The 24826-nt window shown below is 46.7% G+C and overlaps 1 protein-coding gene across 2 annotated transcripts; it reads right to left on the bottom strand.

The window, feature by feature from the left end:
- Positions 1–139: 139 nt before the first annotated feature.
- TOR3A (torsin family 3 member A) lies at positions 140–24309 on the bottom strand. 2 transcript variants are annotated; one of them, XM_027975914.3, is made up of 7 exons: positions 23992–24148; positions 23015–23175; positions 22573–22686; positions 21704–21969; positions 19922–20100; positions 4598–4722; positions 140–4047 (listed from the first exon to the last, which is right to left on the bottom strand). In XM_027975914.3, the coding sequence occupies exons 2-7, from the start codon at positions 23046–23048 to the stop codon at positions 3791–3793; spliced, it is 975 nt and encodes a 324-aa protein (XP_027831715.1). In that variant the 5' UTR covers positions 23049–23175; positions 23992–24148; the 3' UTR covers positions 140–3790. The 2 variants fall into 2 exon arrangements, with proteins under 2 accessions (XP_027831715.1, XP_027831712.1); XM_027975911.3 differs by lacking the exon at positions 23015–23175 and having other exon boundaries at positions 23992–24309.
- Between the last annotated feature and the right edge of the window lie 517 nt (positions 24310–24826).

The following is a 24826-nucleotide window of genomic DNA, read 5'->3' as shown; positions in this document are numbered from 1 at the left end:
TGAGGACAGCTCCAAATGAAGTTCTAAAAATGTTTGGAGCCGAAGCAGCATTAATGGAGTAAGTGTAGAACCTCACAGGGAACATTCTAGTCTTCTTTGACTTGGTTTTCAATTTTTAAGAAATGAGTGATTTTACTGCTTTTAGAAGTAACATTAGAATTTTATTAATTGGAGGCTAATTACTTTGCAATATTGTGGTTTTCGCCATACATCAACATGAATCAGCCATGGGTGTACATGTGTCCCCCATCCCACACCCCCCTCCCACAACTCCTCCCCATCCCATCCCTCTGGTTTTGAATTTTTAATATATATATATTTTATGAAGTGTAGTTGACTTACAGTATTTCAGGTGCACAGCAAGGTGGCTCAGTTGTGTGTGTGTGCTTGCTTAGTCACGTCCCACTTTTTGGGACCCCCTGGACTGTCGCCCACCATGTTCTTCTCATCGTGGGACTCTCGAGGCAAGGATACTGGAGTGGGTCGCCATGCCCTCCCCCAGGGGATCTTCCCGATCCAGGGATCAAACCCGCATCTTCTGTGGCTCCTACACTGCAAACAGTCTTTACCTCTGAGCCCCTGGGGAAGCCCCCATTCAATATATGTGTACGTATAGATTCAGTTATACATATACACACACTATTTTTTGATTATTTTCCGTTATGGATTATTACAAGATATTAATGGTAGTTTCCCGTGCTGTGCAGTAAACATTTGTTGCTTGTGGCATATCCGTGTTTTTGAATTAGAAATCTATTACTTGTATCTAGTGTGTTCACTTTTTCTGTTTCATATTCAGTGCTCCCGTGTCATTTGTTTTTCAATTTCTCCTTTTCTTTTTGATATTCTTAAGCCTTTATAAAGCGTAGTAGAAAAATTTTTGTACATATAAATAGTATGTATATTTTAGAAAACTTTAGAATTTCTGCCTAGCTAAGAAATTTATGACATTTTGATTCCACTATTTGACTTAATATGAATAGAATGCTCATTTCTAATGGAAGTGACATTTTGCTGAAGGATGAGTAGCATATACTCATGTGTGTATAATGTTCGATTAGAATGGCTGTTGTAGGGCAGCAGAATTTGCCACCCCAGAATGTGCTTCTTCAGCATAAGGGTTATTTTAAGTTGGTTATCTATAAGAAATTGCAGACACAGGTGACGCTCTGAAAACTGAGTAAAAGTTATCCTTTTTTAAGAGATTTACATTTGTGAGGGAGCTCTCCACTTGTTAGAGTATCTCCCTTGCTGTTTCTGGAAGAGGAGGATCAAATCTCGAGAAACTTAACAATAGAGAAGGTGGTGACTTATCAGTAAATCTGCAGAACCACCTTACATTGGTTTACTATGCTCTTCCTGGTAACCGTCCGTAACTGACCACCGGCCCGCACCTCCCTGCCCCGCTGGACCCAATATCTGCTTTTGTCTTTAGCTGAAAATAGTATTTAAAGTGATAATTTCTGCCATTTTGAAGTTAGTTTTCCTGTGTCTCTCCCATGTATACATTTTATTAAACTTTCATTTTTCTCCTCTTAATCTATGTCAACTTAATTACTAGGCCAGCCAAAGACTCTAGAAACGAAAGAGGAAAAATTTTCCTCCTTGACGCTGTTAAGCATCAGTTTATACACCTCTGTACCCTCCACTGTCAATCCTTTTCCCCCACACATTTTTAGTTTAGAAATTCTTGTTTCAGATTTTTCTGAGGAGAACCTCCCATTGTTATCTTTTCCCTCTTTGTATTGCTTACAATACTTTCCAAACCCGAGGCTATGGCATGTGCCCCCCCCCCCCAAAAAAAAAAATCATTTTAGAAACAAGTCATTAAAGCGTTGGAGTTGGACTCCCTGAGTTGAATTCCATTTCTCCACTGACGAGCTCTGGAAAGGTAATTAAACCTCTTACAGCCCCAGTTTTCTCAGTCATTAAATGGTGATTACATTGATCCCTAAGTCATAATGTTAAGGATTACATGAGGTAGTTTAATCCTCAGTGTTAAGAATTACATGAGGTTAGGCATCACATGTGGCACATGACGTGCTTGCAAACATCAAGTTACCTGAAACAAACCAGGAGTCTGAGAGAATGGCAGGAAAGGCCCTTCCTGGGCTTTGAGTATGGTGCCAAAGTTCTGTGTCCTGAGTACTTGATAAATACTAACTCACTTAACTCTCACAGCCCTATGAGGTCATTGCCAAGGTTAAACTGAAGTTATCAACATCTTCCTGTGGTCTCACCATCGGGAGGTAAGTGGCTGAGCTGCTGAGCAGTTTCTGGCTCCAGGGGAGTGTGTGGAATTACTGCAGCCTGTTGCTCGTTCTGGTCCCGAGGTATGAGGTTCTGACCCAGTATTTATGACATCAGATATGGCTGACCTGTGCTGAAAGGGTCAGCTGTTCTGTGGCTTTGAGACCTAAAGCTGTACAACGTGCCTTTTAAAGTGTGTCTACAGAGTTTAGATCCAGGTATGTTATAGGCTTGGGGGGCTGCAAGACTGTTCCCGAGATGCTCTAGACTGAGATAGGCGCTTAAGACTGACCCCCCTCATTTCATTGTGCAGTTAGGCCAAGTTTACTTCTGTCCCATGGATGGTGCAAAACCAAGCTCCTTTCATTCATTTGTGTATTGATTGGGTATCTAATATGGCTCAGGCTAGGTGCTCCTAACCTTGGGGCAGCTATTGGAGTAAATTAATGTAATTGTTAAATGGGAGAGAACCAGAAGCGTTTCCCTTTTACTCGCGCTCCTGGTGAGAGGGTGGGAAGGACTGTAAATAAAAGGGCCACCTGAGGTGATGACACGAAAGCAAGCCGTGTGTGATTCCAGAAGTGTGGTAGAAGGGGAGAACCAAGGGAAGGGGCAAAACGGTGAGCACCTCCTGTGTATCTAGAGGCACAATGCCCACATCTACACGTGGCCATTCGGTCCTCAAGGACGACTTTAAAGCTGGGAGCACAGGAGTGCTGTTTTCATATATAAGGGCAAGATGCTGTGGAGGCCTGGCTTAGTTGATGTGGTCCCGCAGCAAACAGAGCTAAGTTGGCAGAGCAGCTGACCCCCCTGTCAGCTCTGGGTGCCAGCACACACCCTATCTCCACCAGTCCCCATCCATACCACCTGGCGCATGGAATTTTGCTGCGGGAGCATGATTACTAGGGCTCAATAAGAAGGTAAGTAAGCCGAGGGTTTTAGAAAAAAATACAAAATTTTAATCTTTACATATGTTAAGGTCACTAATTTAAGTCTTAAAAATCTGCAGAGCAGAAGAAATCTTCACCTATACTGATTAAAAAAAAAAACAACAACTTCTTCTGTGTCCTTTATTCTGAGCTCTGGCCTGAGCTCACAGATAGAAGCTGCTCAGCCTTCCTCTGGGAATAACAACTTGAAAGCTCACCCACCAGCCTGCAAACGTGAGGTCAGCCCCTGCCACTGGTAAGCAGAAGTTAGTCTTTCCCTTCTCTGTCACCGAGCATACTGCAGCCTTAGGCCCAACACCAAGGCCAGACATCTGCAGGCAGATGCTAATAAATCCTTGGGATGTCTCTCCCACATGACTTCCCCCAACCAGCTGGCTCACATTTCGGAATGTGGCTCTTTAAGGCACCAAGTGATCTTAAGCATTGGCTCTATCTCTGATCTAAGGCCTCCCCTCTACACACTGCTTGTGTGCTCATGACTGCCAGTTGCTAGCCTGCCCTTCCAACCCCTTATGTCCTGGACAGTGTGCTGCCACGACAGCCCAGGGTCCATTAGTGGAAGGAAGGCAGCTTTGGGAAGTTTTCATCTAGCCCTCAGGCAGGACGTAGCTAATTCTCTGGGAAATAGATTTACATCCCTGAGATGAGAAGAGCTGTTCCTCCTTGGGGACGTACACCATCATCCTAGCAATTTCATCGAGGGCCTCTTCTGTATACAGGAGGTCCTGGCTCAGGAAAGCGTCGCGTGCGCATAGCCTCACGTGACGGAACTCCAGTGGCAGGAAGGGGATGAAGAGGTCAATCAGGTTTTCCTTCACGAGACGGCTGTGCCCAAAGCCACTGTCTGAAATCAAGAGCAGGGTTACATGAGTTCTGACCTGGGGCTGAGCCCAGCTGGAGTCGAGGTGTTCCCCCACCCTAAGGGCAACCCTGGGAAGGCTGTCTTAAGTCTGTGTCAAGAACTATGCAACTGTGTCTCCCTTCAGGGAGAGAGGGCCGAGAGGAACTAGGCGTGTGAGAGGGAGAGACTGCGTGTGCCTTCCAGGCTATGGTTTCATCTGATGGCAGAAGGCAGAGGTGCAGCGGCCCTGCCTACAACTGGAGGCTGAGCCACTGAGACTCACATAGTGAGACTTTTCTTCTTCAAGGGTCTGTATGGTCAAGGCCAACTATTCCCTTTTTAAGGGATAGTTTTCAGAAAAGGACTTTTCTCATGCCTACATCAAGCTGACAACAAGAATATTATATGGCGCCTCTGTGGTCCTGAGTACCCTGTCTTGTCTCATGAGCACAACTTCCAGCACGTACACGTTTTTCTCTACCTCCCCTCTCACCAGAGGCTTATGTTCTGCAAGGCTGGCAATCGCTTACCTGTGGAGGCCACAATCGCTTACCTGTGGAGGCCACAATCTCAGCTTGGAGGCGGGACTCCAAGTGTTCCATCCTGACTTCTTCCCGGGACTGCCCAGCCTTAAGCAGGTTCAGGACCACCTCGTTGATGATATTGCCCCCAAGGTTACTGAAAGAGACAAGTCCTGTTAATAGATTCTGTTGGTGGGTTTTTTAAAAATTGGAGTTGATAAATAATGTTGGGTTAGTTTCAGGTAAAACTAAGTGATTCAAACTAGTCACTGAATAACAAAGTGATTCAGTTATATATATATATGTATTTTTTTTCAGATTGTCCATTTTGGTTATTATAAGATATTGAATATCAACTGTTGTGTTATACAGTAAATCCTTGTTGCTTAAGTATTTTATTTATACTAGTGTGTATCTATAAATCCTATACTCCTAATTTATTCCCTACCTCCTGTTTTCCCTTTGGTAACCACATCTTTGTTTTCTGCATCTATGGATCTGTTTTGTACATAGAATAATTCTTATAGATTCCACATATAAGTGATATGATATTTCTCTGACTGACTTCACTTAGTGTGATCTTCTCTAGGTCCATCCTGCAAATGGCAATATTTCTTCATTATGGGTCAGTAATGTGCCATTGTGTGTGTGTTCCTCACATCTTCTTAAAACAATCATCTGTTGATGGGCATTTGGGTCGTTTCCATATCTTGGCTTTTGTAGACTGCTGCTGTGAGCACTGGGGTGTATGTATCTTTTTGAAACAATTTTCATAATGTCTGGATATGTGCCTAGGAGTGGGACTGCTGGATCAGATGGTAGCTCTATTTTTAATTTTATAAGGAACCTCCAGACTTTTCCATAGTGACTGCACCAATTTACATTCCTACCAACAGTATATAGGAAGGTTCGTTTTTTCCATACCCTCTCCTGCATTTGTTATTTGTAGACTTTTTAATGCTAGCCATTCTGACCAATATGAGGTGATATCTCATTGTGGTTTTGATTTGCATGGGGTCGCAAAGAGTTGGACACGACTGAGCAACTGAACTGAACTGAATAATTAGTGATGTTGAGCATCTTTTCATGTGTTTGTGGCCATCTGTATGTCTTTGGAGGAAGGTCAGTTTAGGTATTCTGCCCATTTCGGGGGGCTTCCCAGGAGGCTCAGTGACAAAGAAGTCCCCCGGAATGCAGGAGATGCAGATTTGGTCCCTAGGTCTGGAAGATCCCCTGGAGGAGGACTTGGCAACCTACTCTAGTATTCTTGCCTGGGAAATCCCATGGACAGAGGAGCCTGGCAGGCTACAGTCCATGGGGTCACAAAGAGTGGGACACAACTGAGCATGCACACATACCAGTTTTCGGGGGGGGGGTAGTTATTGAGTTGTATGAACTGTTCATATATTTTGGAAATTAATTCCTTGTTACATTGTTTACAAATTATTCTCTTTTCTGTAGCAGGTTGTCTTTTCATTTTGTTGATGGGTTCCTTTGCTGTGCAAAAGCTTTTAATTTTGATTAGGTCCCATTTGTTTATTTTTGCTTTTATTTCTTTTGCTTTGGGAGACTGATCCAAGAATATATTGCCACAATTTATGCTGGAAAACGTTTTGCTTATGTTCTCTTCAAGGAGTTTCAATGGTCTTATGTCTTAGATTTCATTATTTTTATATTTGGCTTCCAAATGCACAGTCTGACCACTGGAGCCGTTGGTGACTGGCAGAAAGGAGGTTGAGGGGCCTGGGCCTCCCATCCTCCAGGAAATCTTGTCACAACACAAGTCTGTACAGAAAAGGCACTGTCCTGCTTGGTCATCCATTTTCCCTGCCTTGCTCTCTTTTGACCAACACTGAGACTGTCCTATATGCAGAGTGCACAAAGATGGTAGGATGTCGGTCTTTCCCTTGACTTCTGTATGGAAGGAGAGGCCCATGTGTATGATTCCAGGGCAGCTGGGGCCCGGGAATAAGACTTCAGAGGGCAGAGGAGGGTTCTGGGCACACACAGACCCCGCAGTGCTCATCAGATGTAAGGCAGGAAGGGCACATGTCCAGGCATGGATGGTCAGAGGGCTTGTGGTGGTCAGGAGCTGCAAGCTGCTTGGAGAGGCGTGTGGAGCAGAGGCATGGAAGGCAGGCTGAGGCTGGCATGATGCCTTTGTCAGCCAGTCATGTGGATTTTAGCTTATAGGTCTGATCGGCTTTACTTTCTAATAAGATTGTTCCTGGGCCCACAGTGGTTTGATTGAAGAGAAAGCTTGTCAGAGAGCTTTGTGCTATAGTGCATGTTTAGAGATGATAAAGGCAATGGAGAAGGGTTTAAAGTTAGTGTAGGAGGCACAACTGAGAGGACCCTGTAACTGATGGACGTGAGAAGTAAGACAGAGGAGGTCACCAAAGAGAAACAAGTGTCTGCCTGGAGTGGCCCGCAGCCTGCTCAGTGGAAGTGCGCTTTAAGAGAAGAGTGGAGACGCCAGCTTGGATTTGCACATGGTTGAATGTTGTGCCCTGAGTGTTGTGTAATTTCACTGGAATTGTGGGTCTAAAACACAGGAAAGAGGAATGAGTTAGAGTGATGAGGGGTAGAGGAAATCTTAGAGAGGAGAAGCTGGGAAGGAGGACGTGAAGCCAGGAGCTGGCGGCAGGTCATGCTCCCTGCTCCTGGCGTCCTCCTGTCTGCTTCACAGTACTCAGGCCTTCTGCTAGCTCCTTACACACCGAGCTCTGCCCTGCTTTTCCCTCCAGCCCAGTACAGTGAGGGAGTATGAGTGACGGAAGCAGGGAGGCAAGGGAAAGAGCAAAGAGCCAATATTTGCATTCTGTCCTCATCAAACTCTTGAGTGGCTGACACTCAGGTACGTTAGCTCATCTGTCTGCTCATTCAGCGTTTGAGTGTGTCCTGGGGGCTGGGTTTGGGACACAGGAGGAGCTGGGTGGTTCTCTGCTTGCCTGCCTGCCTCCACGATGGACAAGGAGGACACCTCCTGGGGCAGGCATCCTTTCCTGCCAAGGGATGCAGTCTTCCTTCCTGTAGGGGCCAGTGTGCCCCTTACAACTCCATTTTACTCCCGAGGCCAGGGGCCCCCAGCTGGAGGGCCTGGCACTGATGAGGGGAATCCCCACCCCTTGTCTCCTGCTCAGCCAGACTTCCTCTGACCTCTGCAGGTGGGAAAGCTGCTTACGTCGACTCTCCTCTACTTCCTGAAGCTGCGGTCCTCCTCTTCCTGTAGGACGGCCTACTGGGCAGGTCATCTGTGTACATGCCAGACCACAACTACGTCAGCTGAGGCGAGACCTGCCCATCCTGCAAAACTCACGGGAGGTAAAGGCAGGTCTACACGTGTGCAGGCTGCAGGGCAGGCGTCCAGGGTGAAGGGGAGAGGACCAGGATTCACTCAGCGCCAGGGGCACAGATTCCAGTGCTGTCCCCATTTGCACCCAGAGGGCCACCTGACCTGACGTCTGAGATCTCCACCTCCCTTCTGACTTTTCTCCTCTAGTCCCACAGCCAAGGGTCTCTCTTCACCCTCCATGTTTCTGGCTTTATCTCACCCACCAGTACATAACCAGGGCCCCTTTTCTATTCCAACCCAAGCCCAACATTATACTTTTTAACAGAGCTTGCCCTCGCAGAGTGCTTCAGTTCCCTTGCACATCCTCCCAGGTCACCTGCGGACCGGGAGTTCTGAAGGGACGAGGGACGGAAGGCCCCCCTAGTGATGCGCCCTCTGCCCTGGCTCTGGGAGGGGAGAGCCTGTGGTCTTACCAGTCCTAAGACCACAGAGGACGGGACTCAAAGGATTCTCCAGAACCGTGCTCGCCAACCCCAGCCTGGACCGCTAAGTCTTCCCTAAAGAACAGCCACAAACTCGACTCGAGCATCATCTCCCCGAGCCTTCGTTTCCTAATCTGTAAAAGGACAGACCTGAAGCAGATGATTTAAGAAGCCCTCCTTAGGTCACCTTAGATTCGATGGTCAGTCAACAGACATTTCCATGAGTACTTCCTGTGTGCTGGGGTACAAGGCCTTTGATTCCATGAACAGTTTACACGTGTATAGTTCTTCTAATTTTTAAAGCCCTTTCTATCCGTTCTTCTCCTGACAACAGCCCAAAGAGAGCAGGTATTAACCCTCTTCACTTCATAGCTTCAGTGGGAGGACTGTGGCTCTGATCTTCAGAGCTCCATGTGCCCGCCCAGCCCTGTGACACCATTCCCAGAGCCTCTATACTTGGTAAAAATGGGCAGAAGTAGTCAATGTCAGTTTTGTGGTGCCCAGCCAGGGGCCCTGATTCCCTCAGGCCCAGAGGCCAGACTGGTTCTGAGGATTAGGGTGACTAGCTGCACCCACACTCCCCACTACACTCCCTGCTTCAGCTGCCACCTCCTTTCTACATTCAGACACCACCGCATTGCAGGGGGCCCAAAGCCACTAGCACTTCAAACAGCATGCTCAGGATTTGTTTCAGGGTTAAACCGCCAGCCTTACACCAGGGATTTGTTTACATCATCAGTGCTTTCCTTTCAAATGTAAGAGTCCTCACCACATAGGTAAGGTCACTGTAGAAATCAAATCCAGAGACACAGTCTTCCCCCGCCCATCACCAGAACACCCGATGGGGTCTAGAGGTGCTGCTTTGAGGGCGCCTGGGGCAGCGAGGTGCTGAGCCCCAGGGTCAGTCTGGCTGGCCCTCAGGCTCCAGACAGTCCACCCCGGCCTGCTGGGCCCACATCAGAGTCAATGGAACTGGAGGCCATGTCCTCGCCTCCTGTCACCACTGTGTGTCCTCCTCCCCAAGGGGCTCAGAGGCTCCTCCAGGGCCAGCAGGGTCTCTGCATCCCCTGCCAGAGTAGGCCCGGTTGGGGGCAGCTTCTCCCCAGACCCTGCCCACGCTCTGCCATCTGTCTGCTCATTAGGACCCTCTGGCCTTGGACAGGGCACAGAGGCCGGGGTAATGGGGGGAAGGGCAGGCAGTGGGTTAGACGAGGGCAGTGCTGGCAGGTCAATGACTAAAATACAACGTCTGCCTAGAGATAGCAGGGTCACCTGGGTCACATTAGGAAATCCTGCCACCAGTGAGGGAAAGGTTGGCCACGGCCATTGCTAGGAGGCAGGAGTGGGCTCAGCTGAGGAGGAGGAAGGAACCAGGCAGCAGAGGGGGAAGAAGCCATGCACAATGGCAAAGGATCCCTGCAACAGGAAAGGGCACCTGAGGCGGCCGGGCTCCAGGCTTCCTTCCGTTCTGAAGGAAGAACCTCCTGCAGCGAGGAGGAGGTTCTGGGTCCCCACCCCTGTCAGGGCGTTGGGGGAGAAGCCTTGGGGAACCAAGATGACTCCTTATCTGACCCTGCATTTTGGAGCCCCCACCTAATTCACAGCAGGAAGAGATCCATACTTCCAGGCTGCCTCAAAGGGGGTAATACACAGCTGAGGAGGAGAGCTAATTCAAAGAATTTACTGTCCTTGCCTCCTAATTCTGAACCACTCAAACCACAGCAGAAAATCTTTCCCTGCTTTCCTCTTAAAATAACCTTGGAGGCTCCTGTGCCCTCCTTCACAATGCACTGCAGGTCCTGTCAGCCTTACTTATATCTATTGAAATTATCATATGGTTTTTATCTTTCAATGTTAGTAACAGACCAATGTTACTTACAGACCAAAATCCCAGCTCACTCCTTCATACTTGCCAAGCCTTGAGGGAAAACCAGACCCCTTAATTCTCTTCACAGTGAAAGTTGCTCAGTTGTGTCTGACTCTTTGTGACCCCATGGACTATACAGTCCATGGAATTCTCCAGGCCAGAATACTGGAGTGGGTAGCTGGCCCTTTCTCCAGGGGATCTTCCCAACCCAGGGATCCCGCACTGCAGGCAGATTCTTTATCAGCTGAGTCACCAGCGAGGTCCCCTAAAGCTGGGGAAAATCCCCAAGTGAACATGTACTGGCTTGTGGGAGGAGGGTGATGGCAGGGAGGAGTAGTTTGGCTTCCACTGAATGCAAGATGCTGCTTGTGGCACTGAAATAGAAACTGTGATCCAATATTTCCCCCAAAGCAAAAGCCCAGGGCCAGATGGCTTCATAGGTGAATTCTAGCAAATATTTAGACAAGAGCTAATGCCTATCCTTCTAAAACTCTTCCAAAAAATTGCACAGGAAGGAACACTTTCCAACTCATTCTATGGGGCCACCATCACCCGGATACCAAAACCAAACACAGACAACACAAGAAAAGAAAATTACAGGCCAGTATCACTGATAACATATGCAAAAATCCCCATAAAATTCTAGCAAACACAATTCAACACATTCAAAAGATCAAAAACCATGATCAAGTCAGGTGTATCCCAGGGATGCAAGGATTCTTCAATATACACAAGTCAGTGTGATATACTAACACTGAAAGATAAAAACCATATGGTAATCTCAATAGATGCAGAAAGAGCTTTTGACAAAATTAGATACCTGTTTATGATAAAAAGAAACTTCAAAAAATGGGCATAGAAAGTACCTACCTCAACTTAATAAAGACTATATATGATAAACGCAAAGCAAACATTATTCTCAATGGTGAAAAACTGAAAGCATTCCCTATAAGATCAGGGACAAGGGGGCCTACTCTCACCACTATTATTCAACATAGTTTTGGAAGTTCCTAGCTATGGCAATCAGGGAAGAAAAACAAAAGGAATCCAGATTGGAAAAGAAGTAAAACTCTCATTGTTTGCAGACGACATGTCTTCCCGACCCAGGATCGAACCCAGGTCTCCCGCATTGCAGGCAGATGCTTTACCATCTGAGCCACCAGGGAAGCCCGATACTGTACACAGAAAACCCTAAAGATACCATCAGAAAGTTACTAGAGCTAATCAATGATACAAAATCAATACACAGAAATCACTTGCATTCCTATATACTAACAATGAAAAATCAGAGAAACTAAGGAATCAATCCCCTTTACCACTGCAACAAAAAGAATAAAAATACCAGGAATAAACCTACCTAAGGAGACAAAACTGTAAGACACTGATGAAAGAAATCAAATATGACATAAACAGATGGAGAGAGTCCATGTTCTTGGGTTGGAAGAATCAATACTGTGAAAGTGACTATACTACCAAATGTAATCTACAGATTAAATGCAATCCCTATCAAATTACCAATGGCATTTTTTACAGAACTAGAACAAAAAAACTCACAATTCATATGTTCCAACAGACCAACGAAACAAGATAGCACAAACCCATGCACCTATGGATACCTTCTTTTTACAAAGGAGGCAAGAATATACAGTGGGGCAAAGATAGTCTTTTCAATAAGTGCTTCTGGGAAAACTGGACAGCTGTGCATAAAAGAAAGTGGAACATTGCCTAACACCATATGCAAAGATAAACTCAAAGTGGATTAAAGATCTAAACGTAAGATCAGAAACACTATGACATAAATCACAGCAAGATCTATGACCTACCTCCTAGAGTAATGGAAATAAGTGGGACCGAATTAAACTTAAAAGCTTTTGTGCAGCAAAGGAAACTATAAACAAGGTGAAAAGACAACCCTCAGAATGTGAGAAAATAATAGCAAATGAAACAACTGACAAAGGATTAATTTCCAAAATATACAAGCAGCTAATACAACTCAATGCCAGAAAAACAAACAACCCAATCAAAAAGTTGGCAAAAGACCTAAACAGACATTTCTCCAAAGAAGATATACAGATGGCTAACAAACACATGAAAAGATGTTCAACATCACTCATTATCAGAGAAATGCAAATCAAAACCACAGTGAGGTACCATCTCACGCTGGTCAGAATAGCTGCTATCCAAAAGTCTACAAAAAATAAATGCTGAAGAGGGTGTGGAGAAAAGGGAAGCAACCCTCTTCAACTGGTGGTAGAAATGCAAACTAGTACAGCCACTAGGGAGAACAGTGTGGAGATGCCTTAAAGAACTAGAATTAAAACCATCATAGAACCCAGCAATCCCACTACTAGGCTTATACCCAGAGGAAACCAAAATTGAAAAAGACATGTACCCCAATGTTCACTACAGCTCTATTTACAACTAGGACATGGAAGCACCTTAGATGTCCATCGACAGATAAATGGATAAAGAAATGTGGAACATATATACAATGGGATATTCAGTTCAGTTGCTCAGTCGTGTCTGACTCTTTGCGACCCCATGAATCGCAGCACGCCAGGCCTCCCTGTCCATCACCAACTCCTGGAGTTATTACTCGTTCATAAAAAGAACACATTTGAGTCAGTCCTAATGAGGTGGATGAACATAAAGCCTATTATAAAGAGTGGAGTAAGTCAGAAAAACAAATATATACTAATGCATATATACGGAATCTAGAGAGAGGGTGCTGATGAACCTGTCTGAAGAGCAGCAATGGAGACAGAGAACAGATGTATGGATGTGGCTGGCAGGGGAGGAAGGAGAGGGTAGATGTATGGAGAGGGTAACATGGAAACATACATTACCATATCTAAAATAGATTACCAATGGGAATTTGCTGTATGACTGAGGGAACTCAAACATAGAGGGGTGGGATGGGGAGGGAGGTGAAGGGATGTTCAAGTGGGAGGGGACATGGGTCAACCTATGGCTGATTCATGTTGATGTTTGGTAAAAACCAACATAATACTGTAAAGCAATCATCCTTCAATTAAAAATAATTTTTAAAAAAGAAGCTGCTTGTGATGCATTCAAGTTGGGCCAAGAGGGACCCAAACTTGACTGCTAATAGAACTTGGGGAGGACTTTCTGTTGGAGCTGCCATAAAAAGATACAGCTGGACACTTGATTTCAAAATTCACTTTCTGCAAAGCCATTTCCAGAACCTGTGGCACACAGTAGAGCAAAACAGGAAATGGAGTGCAGTGTTTATAAAGTGATCAGTCCTACATTGTAAGGTTGCAAATCTCAACACAAGAGCTGGAAAGCTTTTCATCGACATTATACCCTGAATTCCAGGCCAGTGACTTCCTCTCATGATCAGTGAAGAAACAGACTTTCCAAGGCTGGAGAAAGAATTGGCCATGTTGGACTTCATGGGCAACTATCCTCCAACTGTTTATACTTTGGGAATTTTTAAGGGTAGTTTGTACTTAAATTTCAACTAATATGCTGACTTGAAAACTTAATGCCCTTCTAATAGTCCCTTGGACAGCAAGGAGATCCAACTAGTCCATCCTAAAGGAGATCAGTCCTGGGTGTTCATTGGATGATTGAAGCTGAAACTCCAATACTTTGGCCACCTCATGCGAAGAGTTGACTCACTGGAAAAGACCCTGATGCTGGGATGGATTGGAGGCAGGAGGAGAAGGGGACAACAGAGGATGAGATGGCTGGATGGCATCACCGACTTGATGGACATGAATTTGGGTAAACTCTGGGAGTTGGTGATGGACAGGGTGGCCTGGTGTGCTGCAATTCATGGGGTCACAAAGTCGGACATGACTGAGCAACTGAACTGAAGAGGGGACTCCCAGCACATGAACTACATTTCCAACTATATTACAGAGCTTTAGCAATCAAAGCAGTATGGTACTGGCATATAAACAGACACACAGATAAATGGAATAGAGTGGAGAGCCTAGAAATAAACCCATGCATATATGGTTAATTTACAAAAGAGGAGCTAAGAATATGCAATCTCTTCAATAAATTTATTAGGAAACCACATGCAAAAGAATGAAACTGGACCACTGTCTTATACCATACACAAAAATTAACTCAAAATGGATTAAAGATGGAGATAAGATGGTAGAGTAGAAGGACATGAGCTCACTTACGACAACTAACTGCTGAACAGCCATTGCTGAAAAATGCTGGAACCTACCAAAAAAGGTATCCTACATCCAAAGATGAAGAGGCACAATGAGATGGTCGGAGGAGCAAAACTGTGATAAAATCAAATCTCATACTGGCTGAATGGGTGACCCGCAAACTGGAAAATAATTATATCACTGAAGTTCTCCCACAGGAAAGTTCTGAGCCTCAGGTCAGGCTCCCTAGCCCGGGGACAAGGAGACACGAGATAATCTGTCTTTAATGCCAGTGGCATTTGGGCACAGGAATTGGCAACCCACTCCAGTATTCTTGCCTGGAAAATTCCATGGATGGAGGAGCCTGGTAGGCTACAGTGCATGGGGTCGCAAAGAGTCGGACTCGACTGAGCGACTTCAATGTCAAATGTTAATGAGGGAAACAGAAGCTGGGTCTTATCCCTCTGGTGGGCAGGGCCATGTCAAAGTGTGTCAAGGTGTTTAGCAGGTAGCTCTATCCTCAGGAAGACTTCAAGAAGTCTGTCTGCTGATGGGTGGGGCAGTGTTCCCACCCTATCAGCCTGAGATGTCCCAGCATTGGAGCCTACAGCCAGTTGGGTGGAGCCAGGTCTTGGTGAGAAAATGGCAGCATCCAGCAGGGCTCACACCAATGAATACTCCCCAGAACTACCAGTGCAATGGTCTTTGTCTCTGCAATGAACCCCAGCCACCCTCTGCCTCTGCAGGAGGCCCTCCAGCATCAGCTAATAGGCCTTGCCCAGGCTTTTATGAAGTCCCTGCTTTTTTCCTTGGGTCCTGGTGCACATGAAACCTTGTGTATGACCTCCAAGAGTAGGGCACAAGCCTCAAACCTACACAAGCCTATTGGCCTCATCCACCAGGGGGCAGACAGCAGAAGCAAGAACTACAACCCTGCAGTCTGTGGATGGAAACTGCAATCACAGAAAGTTAGGCAAGATGTGATGACAGAGGAATGTGTCCCAGATGGAGAAACGTGATTAAAACCCCTGAACAACAACTAAGTGACGTGAAGAGAGGCAGCCTATCTGAAAAAGAATTCAGAGGAATGACAGTAAGGATGATCCAAGAAAAAGAATCACTAGAAAGAGCATGGGGTCACAGACCTAGAAGACACGTGACATGCTTAGCAAAGCCCTGGAAGAAGTAAAGAATAAACAGCACTTGCCCAGCACTCCAGTGGCGGGGAATTCACTGCCAATAGAGGGAACATAGGCTTGATCCCTGGTCCAGGAAGATCCCATGTGCCACAGCTACTGAAGCCCATGCATTCAGAGCCTGTGCTATGCAACAGGAGAAGCCACTGCAGTGAGCAGCCTGTGTACTGCAATGAGGACTCGCCCCTGCTCACTGCAACTAAAGAAAGCCTGTGCACAGCTACAAAGACCTAGTGCAGCTTAAGAGAAACGAATAAAAGTTTAAAAAAGGATAAACAAACTGATGAACAATACAACTACTGAAATAGAAATACACTAGAAGGAATCAACAGCAGAATAACTGAGGGAGGAGAACTTACAATAAGTGAGCTGTAAGACGGGATGGTGGAAATCACTGCCATCAAACATAAGAGAAAAGAATGAAAAGAGGACAGTCAAAGAGACCTCTGGGACAATATTAAATGCAGCAACATTCGCGTTATAGGGGACCCAGAAGGATAAGAGGAAGAGAAAGGACCTGAGAAAATATTTGGAGAGAGAATATTAATAGCTGAAAGCTTCTCTAAGAAAGGAAAGGAAACAGTCACCCAATTCCAGGAAGTGCAGAGTCCCAGGCAGGATAAACCCAAGGAGGAACATGCTGAGAAACACAATAATCAAACAGACAAAAATTAAAGACAATGAAAAATATTAAAAGCAACAAGAGAAAAGTAACAACATACAAGGAAATTCCCATAAGGTTATCAGCTCATTTCTCAGCAGAAATTCTGCAGGCCAGAAGGGAGTGAAACAATATATTTAAAGTATGAAAGGGAAGAACCTACAACCAAGAATACTCTACCCAACAAGCCGCTCATTCAAATTCAATGGAGAAATCGAAAGCTTTACGGACAAGCAAAAGCTAAGAATTCAGTCCACCAGACTAGCTTTGCAACTAATACTAAAGGAACTTCTCTAGCAGAAAAGAAAAGGCGACAACCAGAAACAAGAAAATTACAAATGGAAAAAGCTCATTGGTAAAGGCAAACATGCAATAAAGGTAGGAAATCACCCACACACAAATATATGATACCAAAACCATCAATCATGGGAAGAGGTGAGTACAAATGCAGGATATTGGAAATGCATATAAAAGCTAAAAGACCAGGAACACTTAAAACACTCTTGTTTGTAAATATACCAAAACCTCATAGTAACCACAAGCTGAAAATCTACAATAGATACACCGGGAAGGAAAAAGAAATCCAAGCACAACACTAAAGTTAGTCACCAAATCACAAGAGCAGAGAACAAAAGAAGAAAGGAAGAAAAAAGACCTACAAAACAAATCCAAACAATTAACAAAATATAAGAACATATATATCAATAACCAAATTAAACGTGAATGGATTAAATGCTTCAACCGAGACACAGACTGAATACACAACAAGACTCATATATATGCTGTCTACAAGAGACACATTCACATCTGGGGAAGCATACAGACTGAAAATGAGGGTATAGAAAAAGGTATACCATGCAAATGTAAATCAAAAGAAAGCTGGAGTAGTAATACTCATATCAGACAAAATAGATTTTAAAATAAAGACTGTTACAAGAGCAAAGAAAGATACTACGTAAAGACGAATGATAGACCTATGAAGATCATAACTATAAACATACAAGCACCCAAATTCCTAAAATGGTTCTATGAAGACCTACAAGACCTTCTAAAACTAACACCCTAAAAAGATGTCTTTTTCATTATAGGGGACTGGAATATAAAAGCAGGAAGTGAAGAAACACCTGGAGTAACAGGCAAATTTGGCCTTGGAGTACAGAATGAAGCAGGGCAGAGGCTAATAGAGTTTTGCCAAGAGAATGCACCGGTCATAGCAAACACCTTCTTCCCACAACACAAGAGAAGACTCTACACATGGACATTACCAGATGGCCAATATCAAATCAGACTGATTATATTCTTTGCAGCCAAAGATGGAGACGCTCTATACAGTCAACAAAAGCAAGACCAGGAGCTGACTGTGGCTCAGATTATGAACTCCTTATTGCCAAATTCAGATTTAAATTGAAGAAAGTAGGGAAAACCACTAGACCATTCAGGTATGACCTAAATCAAATCTGTTATGATTATACAGTGGAAGTGAGAAATAGATTTAAGGGACTAGATCTGACAGTAACCCCAGAAATAAATCCACGTATCTAAATGTCCATTGATAGAAGAATGGATAAAGAAGACTGATACATGTATACAATGGAACATTACTCATCCATTACATAATGAAATAATGCCATTTGCAGCAACTTGGATGGATCTGGAGATTAGTCAGATGAAGACAAATATCATATGATATTGCTTATATGTGGAATTAAAAAATGATACAAATGAACTTATTATAAAACAGAAACAGACTCACAGACTTAGAAAACAAACTAAAGGTTACTAAAGGGGAAAGGTGGGGGAGGGGCAGAATAAATTCGATGTTTGAGATTTACATGTACACACTACTATATTTAAAATAGATAACCAACAAGGACTTATTGTATAACACAGGGTACTATGCTCAATACTCTGTAATAGCCTAAATGGGAAAAGAATTTGACAAAGGATACATGTATAACTGAATTACTTTGCTGAACACCTGAAATGAACACAACATTGTTAATCAATTATACTCCAATATAAAATAAAATGAAGAAAAAAATGGATTAAAGACTTGAACTTAAGACCTGAAACCATAAAACTCCTAGAAGAAAGCATCCGTGGTAATTTCCTTGACAGTGGTTTTGGCAATTATGTTTTTGGATTTCACACTAAAAGCAAAGGCAACAAAAACAAAAATAAACAAGTGGATTACATCAAACCAAAAGCTTCTGCATAGCAAAGGAAACCATCAACAAAACAAAAAGGAAACCTACCAAATGGGAGAAAATACTTGCAAATCATATACCTGATAAGGGGTTAGTATTCAAAATCTATAAAGACCTCATACAACTTAGCAGCAAAAAATAATCTAATGAAAAAATGAACAAAGCTCTGAATAGACATCTTCCCAAAGAAGACATACAAGTGGTCAACAGAGACATGAAAAGGTACTCAACATCAGTGATCACGAGGGAAATGCATATCAAAACTACAATGAGATACCACCTCATACCTGGGAGAATGCCTATCATCAAAGCGATCAGAAATAACCAGTGTTGGTAAGGCTGCGGAGAAAAGGGAACCTCTGTGTATCACTGGTGGGAGTGTAAACTGGTGCAGCCACTATGGAAAACAGTACAGAAGTTCCTCAAGAAATTAAAACTAGGAACTAGGACTCCCACATGATCCAGCAATTCTACTTCTAGATATTTGTCTGAAGAGAATGAAAATACTCAAGGAGATATTTGTACCCCCATGTTCACTGTAGCATTATTTACAATGGCCAAGATAAGAAATGAAGTGTGTCTATCAGTAGATGAATGGAAAAGGAAAAAAAATGCATATATAACGGGATATTATTCAGCCATTAAAAAGAAGGAAATCTTGCTCTTTGCAACAACATGGGTGGATCCTGAAGGTATTATGCTGCGTGAAATAGGTCAGAAAGAGAAAAAATAAGATGAATACTGTACAAACTTCAACTAGTAACTCGTGGGGATGTAATGTAGAGCATGGTGGCTTTAGTAAATAATACTGCATTGCATATTTGGAAGATGCTGAGAAGAGTACACCTTGAAAGTTCTCATCACAGGATCAAAAAGGTTTTATAACTATGTATGGTGACCTGGCATGCTGCAATTCACAGGGTCGCAGAGTCAGACATGACTGAGCGACTGAACTGAACTGATGGTGACAGATATTAACTAAACTTATTGTGATCAGCTCACAATTATAAACAAATAGCAAATCAATTATACACCTGAAACTAATATGTCAATCATACCTCAATTTAAAAAAACCACTTAATGTCCATCTAAGAGGGGACTCCCAGTATCCCTCCCTCAGGAGGCCATGTACTAACTGGGGAGTCTAAGGGAGCTTCCCGATCCTGAGAACCAGGGAGGAGGCCAGATAAGGGATGGCTGGGTCTTCCCCAGGCTGGTCCCGGGAGTTAGTTGGCCTGTGCTGGTGGTGGGGGTGGGGTCAGAGTCCTTCAGAAGTGTTTGGTTGAATCAGGGCAGGAGACCTAAGGCTCCCCACCCTTGCTGCCACCCAAGCAGCTGGGCTTCTGTTTTCTCTCCTGGAGTTTGTGTTGGTTTCCTTTGCGGAAAAGGGTAGGCAGCCTAGGAGAGCATGAACCCCACCCCACCCCCCTCAGCTCCCAAGCTTGGCACACACACTGCCCGGACAGGGTTCTTCCTCCCCTCACCCAGTCCTGACTTTTGTTTCTCTGGCCTTACCTGAGAAAAAGAAAGATGGTTCTCTTGGACTCGGCTCTGCGGTTGCTGGGGGCCTGGCGTTCCAGGTGTGGCCTGAGGGCCTCCAGCAGTCCTGGGTGCAGCTTCTCAGCTTCGTCTAGAATGAACAGGGTCTGGCGACAGTGCTCCTGCGTCTTCCTGATCTTGTCCGTCAGCTCCTCCTGCACAGAATACGGGGAGCTGCTGGGAAGCAGTGGGAGGCACCTCCCGACCCTGAGGGCCCTAGTGAGGTTTTCCCAGGGTGTCTACAGTGGATCACCTGGAGCTGGTTTCCACCACAGAACCACCAATCTAAACCTCTGGGGATGGAGCTAGGCCGTCCTCCTTTAACAAGCCTCCCAGGTGATTCTCCTGCACCCTGAGATTGAAAAGCCAACTAGTGGAGCCAGCCTGGGGAAAGGGCCTTGGCAAATGGCCCCAGCCCTGCTTCCCCGCTCCAGGATGAGGTTCCATCCCAGAACTAACTGCTGACTCACTCCCCCCCCCCCAAGGGGTAGCAGTCAGGCTGTCACACAGGGATGACAGGTAGAGACAGGCTCGGGTGCCCAGAGGCAGCCCTGTCTTGAACTCCCAGGAGCAGAGCACCCACCAGCTTCTTCCCTGAGATCTCAGCCCAGCCTGGTGCCCAAGAGACCCAACTCAAAACTGGGATTCCCCACCCCAGGCAGGATAGTAAGTCCTGGACTGAAACGATGCTGCTCTGCAGAGTTCCCCAGGAGAACAGGGCCAGCTCCTGCCCCAGGGGGAGGTGTTTTTTTAAAAAAATTAATTAATTTTTCATTGAAGGATAATTGATTTACAGTATTGTGTTGGTTTCTACCAAACATGTATTAGCCAGAGGTTTACCCACGTCCCCGCCCACTTGAACATCCCTCCCACCTCCCTCCCCAAGGGAGAGGTGTTTGAGCAGAGCCCACAGTCTCCATCTATCTGTAGCCTTCCTGGTTTTTGACTTCAGCCCCATCTCCCCAGTGTGTGGGTGTGAGAGTGTGAACGTGTCGATTTCCACAGTGGGGAGGCTGAGAGTCACAGGTGTTTTACTGAAAAGCCAGCTAGCTCTTTCTTGGGGGTCCTGACCCGCAGCCTGCCCTGCCAGGCCACACTGAAACTGCCATGGCAGTCTGTCCTCAAAGTTATGTAATCTTCCCAGGTCAACACACTCCAAATACTGAAACTGAAAGCCAAAGCCAGACACAGTCACCTCTGGCAGGCTGCAGGGGGGTTTGGTCATTGCATGGCTAACATGTCTGAATGAACAAAACCCAATATAGCAGAGCAGCAGAAACTCTTTGTATGTGATGAGTCCACCTGTTGGCACGAAATGAGTATTTTGGGAAGCCGTGGAAAAACCACTTATGAGAAGCCTCTTTTAAAAAAAAATTGTGGAACATGCAACTTTCTGTCCAATATAAATTATAAAGACATTAAAGAGCACAGGGGAACAGCCTGAAGGAAGTACACCATGTGGGGTGATTACGATAAAGCTTTAACTTGCTCTGTTTCACACTTCCTGAGGCACTTCCACTCCAGTTTACAAACTGAACATATGGATTCTCTGGTTAAGCTCAGGCCCTCTTGGGCCTCACCTGTTGAGTAGCTGTCTCTGAGGGTAACAGCATCGTCCCTCCCGCGCTGCTGTCCTCCAACCCCCACACCCAGGGCTGGCTTCAGCCTCTCTCCCAGCACCCAGGCCTGTGTCTCGGCTGCCCAGGCCTCCGTCAGGCCCAAGCCCTCACCCAAGCTCCTCAGCACGGCCGGCCTCACCTCATACAGGTCCACATTCTTGGGGTGAGGGAAGTGCAACGTGGAGATGAACACCTTGACACAGTCGCTCCTCAGCCCGTCCTGGTACAGGTTTTCTGCCAGCATCCGCGCCACGAAGTTCTTGCCTGTGCCAGACCAGCCGTGGAACGACAGAGCCAGGGCCTTGTCCGGCCGAGGCATCTCTAAGTAGCCCCTCACCGCCGTCAGGACCAGCTCCCGGGCCAGGTGCTGGCCATGCAGGCGCACGCGCAGGTCCGCCTCAAGGCCTAGGGATGGGGAAGAGGCCACGCTGAGCAGGGGCACACAGATGCATCCCCCTCAGGCTTGGGGATGGCTGAGAGTGAGCACCACTGACCATCTCTGAGGTGGGAGCCATCCTGTCTGGGGACTTCACAACAGGAAGCCACTGGGCAGACCTTGCAGTAGAAGAGATTCAGTGCTATTTTCTGAAGAGTTTGAGAAATCCACATTGATTTCACCCTTTCTGAAGGTTCTGAAGACACCCCCCTAGCAGGGTTGCAGAGTCCTGTCTGGAGGAGGAACCCAGCCCCCCACTACCATGAAGTTGCTCCTGCCTGGAAGTTTCAGGACCCCCTAAATATTTTAGGGAGACCCCCTTATTTTATTCATTTCAATTCAATTCAGCCAACACCTACTGAAGCAGCTAATGTGGCCAAAGCCCTCTGCCAAGGCCTTTCTTTCAGCCATGAGGGTGCAGGGTATGGGAGGCATGGTGGAGACAGGGAGGGTCTCTACCATGCTGCCAGCTATGGGCAAACTGAGGTTGGGGCCCTACGCCTTGGCATTCTCCTGAATTGCCTCCCTCCCTCCCCAAGATTCCTGGCCCTGAGGGCCACGTGAGGTCTAACCTGTGAAGTTGTTGATGATCCTGCAGTCCCCTCTGTCGCAGCAGTCCCAGAAGCTGCAGGACCACGTGCTCAAGATATCCAGGTACTGCTGGCCCAGCAGGGCAAAGCTCCAGCCTAGAAAAGGAGGAGCTGTGAGACAGGAATGGAGCCCAGGCTGGGCTGAACACTGCCTCCCTTCAAACTACCAGAGTGGTTCTTCCGTCCTCTCTCCAGAACCACTCCCCACCGCTCTGCCCTGGGCCTTCCTCTCACTGCACCTGGGAATGGGCTCAGGTGGGCATCTCTAGTAATGAGGAAGTAGATGGCCTTGCTATAGATGCAGCTCTAGTTGTAGCAAATTTACTCAACAATAAATCTTATTTTGTGCCAAAGTGTAAGTTACCCAGGCCCTGCCTGCAAGGAGTTTGCGGTCTCCGAGGGAGACAAACAGTAACGTGATTACCATGCTTCCTACTTGCTCTGGATTGCAGAATCATCTGATCACGGCCAACCCCAAGTGTCTCAATTCTTTTGCTGCTGTTCAATCGCTAAGTTGTGACCCCATGGACAGTAGCCAGCCAGGCTCCATTCTTCTATCAGATGTCAATTTGAATATACTGAGCACTGGCAAAAACAAAACAAAAACCATTCACTGGAATTTAGAATTTTTGATTTAGGGACTTCCCTGGTAGTCCAGTGGTTAAGACTCTGTACTTCCAATGCAGGAAGCATAGGTTGGATCCCTGGTTGGGGAACTAAGATCCCTCATGTCTGGAGGCCCTGCTCTCCTCTCCATCCCCCAAAAAAGAACTTTTAATTTAAATGAAAGATGTTTCTAGCACTACTGCAGGATTATCACTACAGAACCTAGAGTTAACGACATCGACTGCAAGGAGTCTGAGACCACCAGGGCCAGGACATTAATTTGACGACCCTGTCTCACAATTTATCAGTGACAGAGACTAAATCAGAACTCAGGTCTGGGGGACTGGTAGCCCAGCTTCAGCTTCTGTAAGCAGCTGAGGAGGACGACAAGGTACTTGAGGGGAGTGCCCAACTGGGGATTTTCCTCAAAGTCATCAAGAATGTGGGCAAGAGCAGCTCCTTGGAATAATGGCAGGGCAGGTTCGGAGACAGCAGGGACGTGTAAGCCGTGTCTGGAGGAGCCAGGAACGGGCGAGGAGTGCAGCCAGGACCGCTCGTCTGCCTAAGGACGCAGCGCCAGCGGCAGTGATGAGGGTTCCTGGTTCCGAAGAGGCTGCCCTGCTCTTAGCTCGGCCTAAAGGCTGGGCGGAAGAGCAGAGCCGTTGGCTAAGGCGCTCGTCTGCTGATCGCGACGGCCCGGGACAGGCGCGAGGCTCTGAACGCCGCGGCCGGATCCCAGCGGGCCTCGCCCATCCCTCCCGCCCGCTCCCGCCCTCCTGAGCCCGAGGGTCTTACCCGGGGGCCGCGCCGACGCCTCCTCATCCTTCCCACAGCCCTCAGGCCACACGCGGCAGCTGTAGAGAGCCCAGTAGCGTCTGGAGAGCGCGCCGGCCGCCCTCAGTCGTTCCCGCAGGCCCTTGAAGGCCAGCCAAGCCCCGGCCGAGCCTGCCTCCTCGGTCCCCTCCCTCGGCCTTGCCTGGCCGCCGTGTCCCCACGCACTCGGGGGCGGCAGCAGCAGCGACAGAAGCAGGAGCCAGAGCAGACGCTCTGTGCCCCCGAGCATGACCAGGCCGGCAGCAGATCCCTCCACCGCTGGGCCTTCCCGGCCCTTTCAGGGTCCCGGCCTGAGGGCGGGCGCCCGTACTTCCGAGGCCCGGATTGGCCGGGGATTGGCGTTGCCATGGGAACTGCAGGCGGGCCGAGCTCGTCTCCCAGGTGACCCAGGGAAGAGACCGGGAATCCGCCCGGAACCGAAACCGAGTGGTTCTTGAGACTGCAACCAGAGGCCACTTGCAGGCGCCGCCCAGCCGACTGGGGCCTCGCTGCCAGGCAGCAGTCTATTCTGGGTGATCGTGGTTGCAAAGGAGTTGAAGTCAGGCCTTGAAATGGCCACTGTCAATCACCCAGTTACTTTCGTTCGGCTCCGGTGGCCCGCCTGAGGGCTACGAAATACGGGCTCCCACTGGTGCCCTGTCCTGTGTCTGCAGATCAACTTCCTGCCAACCTGTTAAATGAAACCGGGCAACCGTCTCACCGGGAGCTTGAGTTAGCCAGGGGAAGTGAGCCCTGGGTCTGGCTTCGCTAGAGGGAAATGAAACAGAGCAGCAAGCAGTCAGCAGGTTTCCACAGC

The sequence above is a fragment of the Ovis aries genome, chromosome 12, assembly GCF_016772045.2.
Source record: "Ovis aries strain OAR_USU_Benz2616 breed Rambouillet chromosome 12, ARS-UI_Ramb_v3.0, whole genome shotgun sequence".
In the NCBI taxonomy this organism is placed as follows: Eukaryota; Metazoa; Chordata; class Mammalia; order Artiodactyla; family Bovidae; genus Ovis; species Ovis aries.
The sequence above is the reverse complement of the archived record's forward strand: the minus strand, read 5'-3'. Positions and strand labels throughout refer to the sequence as shown.